Genomic DNA, 4736 nt, shown 5'->3' on the forward strand with positions numbered 1-4736 from the left:
ATTTGAGATAGGATCTTGCTAAGTTGATAAAATGCCCAGGATGGGCTCAAACTTGTGACCTTCCTGCTTCAGCCTTCCCAGAGTACTGGGATTGCAGGTGTGTGTCACCATGCCCAGCTAAGAGGGACATTAAGTTTTATATACGCAGGGTTGGGGATATAGCCTGGTAGTACAAGACTTGCCTAGAGTCTTTGAAGCCCTGGGTTTGAGCCTCAGGACTGCCTCCTACCCAAGGAATGATTACATACTAAACAGTAAAAGAAAAACCTTTTTTGAGGGCCTGGGGATTGGGTCAAGGGCCTTGCATATACTATACTTTCAAACCCAGGGAAAAAGAAAATAATCATCTTTAGCGCTGGATCAGCGTGTTACAAAAGGGCACCAAGGTTAACTGGTAGGTAGTGGTGAAGCAGGTTCTTTCTTTTCTTCCTTTGCTTGCTTCCTCCCTCCCTCTCTCTTTTTTTTTTTTCTGAGACCGGTTCTCACTATGTTGCCCATACTGGCCTTGATCTTGTGGTCATCCTCATGCCTCAGCCTCCCAGGCGCTGGGATTACAACTGTGCCACCATGACCAGCTCTGGTAGGTTCTTTCTTTCTTTTTTGTTTTTTTGCAGAACCAGGGATGGAACTCAGGCCCTTGCGCTTGCCAGGGAAGTGCTTATTCCACTGAGCCATCTCCCCAGCCCCGCCTCTGGTAGGTTCTTGAGACACTTCCACCTCTAACATGCTGCACCAGTGCAGTCACATGTTAGGGCAAAAATAGCACCAGAAGAGCAGAAGAGGAAGGAAATGGGGCATTACATTTCTGATTAGATCTGGAAAGGTTTTAAATTCCAAACTACAGGGTGCATTTTAAATAGTAAATACTGGGAGGAGCTGCAGGACTCAAGCTGTGCAGTATTCCAGGGTAAACTGGAGTTTGGAAAAGGTTCAAAGGGCTAAGAGCTTGTTCTGGGAGGGAGGCCTTCAGGGCTACAAAGAATCAAACCGTAAGCAAAGGAGACTTCCAAACCACAATGCTAGATGCATAAGAGATTTTTTTTTTTTTTTTTTTTTAGGCAGGGCCTCCCTATGCAGTTCAGCCTGCCTTGAACTTGCTTGTGTAGCCCAGGTCTGCCTTGAATTCATGGTGATCCTCCTGACTTGGCCACCCAAGTGCTGGGACTACAGGTACGCACCACCACACCTAGCTAGAGATGTTATAGAAGTGGGGGGGGGGGAGAAGAGGAGAATACAGTTCCAGGTATGGTGATGCACACCTGTGACTCCAGCACTGGGGAGGCAGAGGCAGGAGGATTGCTGCAAGTTCAAGGCCAGCCTGGGTTATAGAGTAAGACCTTTTCTCAAAAAACAAAACAAAGCAACAAACAAAGGAATGAAGAAGACAAGCCCAAAGACCCTGCAGAAAAAGAAAGTAAAAGAAACAGGGACGGGGGCCAGGGAGATAGCTCAGTAGAATAAGTGCTTGCTTGGCAAGTGCAAGGGCCTGAGTTCAATCCCCAGTTGAAAAAAAGAAAAGAAACGGGATTATTGAGAGATAAGAGGTACAGCAAACCAAACCAGAGGCCTCAAGTGAGAACCTGAAAAGCTTCCCAATACTAACCAGTCAGCAATGATTTCAATCCTCATGTTAGGTGAAGGAAAGTTTTATCCCATAATAGAATACTGAGACATGGGCTGGTGAGATGGCTCAGTGGTCTAAAGCACCTACTTGGAACAAGTTCAGCAAAGCACAGGGACAGCGGTTCAATCCCCCAGCCCCACATGCCAGCCAGCCCCGCCCCCTGGTGGGCTGAGCTGCCCCCCCTTAAATTAAAAAAAAAAAAAAAAAAAAAAGAATAGAATACTGAGACAGATGACTAAAAGTTCCTATCTACCAATACATGTATCAATACATTAGGTTCCAGGGCTGGGAGCAGAGCTAGCTCAGTGGTACAGCACCTGTTTAACACGCGCAAGGCCTTGAGTCAGAGCCTGAGACACACACAGACAGACACACACACACACAGACAGACACACACACACACACACAGAGATGTGTGTAAGCGCATGCAAAAACCTTCCCTAACTCATCTTCCATTTTCCCCGGTGGTGCTAAGGACAGAGGCCCAGACCTCATACATGCTCTGCACATGCTCTACCACTGAGCTGATCCCCAGCTTGGGGCTGTCACCTGACTCTTTAGAACTCCATGCCACTTAACTTTTTTATTTTTATTTTTATGCAGAACCGGGGATTGAACTCAGTCCCTTGCACTTGCCAGGCAAGTAACTGAACTATCTCTCCAGCCCCCATTTATTTATTATTTATTTAATTCTTTGTAGCTTTTTTTTTTTTAACGGTACCAGGGATTGAATTCAGAATCCTGCGTTTGCTAGGCAAGTGCTTATTCTACTAGCTATCTCCCCAACTATTTTTTTTTGTTTGTTTTAAACAAAAAATTTTTTTTTCTTTATGATGGGACCAGGGATCAAACTCAGGACCTCGCACTTGCCAGGTAAGCACTTATTCCACTGAGCTATCTCCCCGGCTCTACACTGTAAACATATTTTTATTTTATGGTACTGGGGATTGAACTCAGGACCTTGCATTTGCCAAGTAGGTGTTTATGCTGCTGAGCTTGCGCCACTTTAAAAATAGATGAAGGGAGGGGCCAGGGAGATGGCTCAGTGGAATATGCGCTTCCCTGTCAAGCGCAAGGGCCTGAGTTCAATCCCCAGTTCCGCAAAAAAAAAAAAAAAAAAAAAAGATGAAGGGGGGATAAAAAATAGATGAAGGGGGCCAGGGAGATAGCTCAGTAGAATAAGTGCTTGCTTGGCAAGTGCAAGGGCCTGAGTTCAATCCCCGGTTCCGCAAAAAAAAAAAGTAATAAAAATGGATGATGTTGGGGCCAGGGAGATGACTCAGTAGAATAAGCACTTGCCTGCAGCACCAAGGGTCTGAGTTCAATCCCCGTTTCTGATGATGTTGCCAGGGAGATAGCTCAGCAGTATAAGTGCCTGCCTGGCAAGCACAAGGTCCTTTGACCCCCCCAGTACAAAAAGAGTGCAGTTCAAGGGCCTGAGTTTAATCCCCGGTTACACACACACACACACACACACACACACACACACACACACAAATCATCCTGCCTTAGACAGCACATACATTTGGGCTGGGGAGATAGCTCAGTGGAATAAGTGCTTCCCTGGCAAGTGCAAGGGTCACAAATTTGAGATTAGCCTGGGCAACTTAAGTGAGACCACTTCTCAAAATGAGGATGTAGCTCCTTATTCCCTACGTTCAATCTCCATGGCTTCTAAGTGATTGCCCCCACTTCTGTATCTGTTGTGTGGAAGACACAATAGTCTTGGGACTGAGCCAGGCTGCAGACTGAGTTGCACGGACAGCTCTTCCTTGGCTGCCTCTGAGGTCTGCCCGTGAGCTCCAGGATACTCAAATTCCAATGCAAAGTGCAAAATGTATTTGCATATAATGTTCACACAGCTCCTGCTTGCTTTAAACCAGCTCCACATGATTTATAATATCCCATGCAGTGTAAATGCTACATTTACAGTAGTTATACTGTACTGTTTGGGAAATGAAAAGAAAAAAAAGTCTGAAAATTTTCAAGGGCCAGCCAAATAGCTCAGCAGATTAAAGCACCTGCAAGCAGGAGCAGGGTCCGGGAGTTCAATCCCTGGGCCTGCTATGTGGGTGTGCTGAGATGGCAATTGAGACTGGGCATGGTGGCGTGCCTGTAATCCCAGCTCTTGGGAGGCTGTAAACAGGTGGATCAGACTACAAGAGTGATCTAGTAGTGAGACCCTGAACACCCTGTAGACCCTTCCCTAAAATACAAAAAAAAAAGGAAAAAAAAATTCACTATTGGTTGGATTCATGGATTCAGGGCCCAAGGACATGGTTCTCTGCTGGCACCAGCTCTCTCCTGCTCTGGCGCAGTGCCAAGGGCACACCCAGGTGCCTGCCCTGAGCACAGGAACGTTCAGGTGGCAGCACTGGCCATGGCCACTCTAAAGGCTACTCCCACTCACCATTTGGAACCAGGAGAAGGCTTTTCACAATGCTTCTGAGGGGGCCAAGGCTGATCTGATTGGTGGTGGCAAATTCAGAGAGCTGAGCCAGAAACCTTTCCACCTGCAGAGGAAACAGCACAGAGCAGGCCTCACTCCGTAAGCTCCTCCAGCGCACAGGCATTGATGGGCAGGACTCTCCTTCTCACACATACTTTACCTCCTTGGGCTCTGTCAGAAACTGGAAAAGCACTTCTGTCAGCGCTGAGAACTGCTGCAAAGAGAACACCACAGAACATCAGCACAGCCTCTACTCCTGGCTAGGGCCAGCCCTCCCCTGAGAGATCCAGGGCGACAGCAAGAGCAGGCTTGACACTTGCTTCTTCCTCTGGTTGCGTGTGTATGTTTCCGGGTACTAGGGATCGAGATACACTTCCAATCCCTCTCTCCCTCTTTCCAACTTACTCTGCAGCCCAGGCTGGCCTTGAACTTGCAGCAATCATATTATACGTATGTGCTACCACATTCAACCCTCTAGTCCTTTCTCTACATTTTTTTTTTTTTTTTTTTAGAAGCGGTATTTGAACTCAGGCCAAAGCGATTGCCAGTGAAGCACTTATTCTACTGAGGCACAGCAGGCCGGGGATCAAACCCCCTCACCCCTTCTTTCTTCCTTCTCTTCTTCCCTTCCTTTCTCTCAAGTTTTTTTTTTTTTTTTTTCAT

General features: G+C 46.9%; 1 protein-coding gene across 3 annotated transcripts in view; it reads right to left on the reverse strand.

Annotated features, from left to right (window-relative positions):
• Positions 1-4736, reverse strand: part of Commd7 (COMM domain containing 7) — a 30308-nt gene that overhangs the window by 10248 nt on the left and 15324 nt on the right. For 2 of the 3 annotated variants that reach the window (XM_023714849.1, XM_004630804.2), the window contains exons 2-3: positions 4234-4287; positions 4035-4137 (exon numbers count right to left, since the gene is read on the reverse strand). In XM_023714849.1, coding sequence (XP_023570617.1) covers positions 4035-4137; positions 4234-4287 — 157 coding nt within the window. The remainder of the gene's footprint in view (positions 1-4034; positions 4138-4233; positions 4288-4736) is intronic. The other variant, XM_004630805.2, reaches the window with a different exon arrangement.

The sequence above is a fragment of the Octodon degus genome, unplaced genomic scaffold (assembly GCF_000260255.1).
Source record: "Octodon degus isolate 3935 unplaced genomic scaffold, OctDeg1.0 scaffold00037, whole genome shotgun sequence".
NCBI classification, from domain to species: domain Eukaryota; kingdom Metazoa; phylum Chordata; class Mammalia; order Rodentia; family Octodontidae; genus Octodon; species Octodon degus.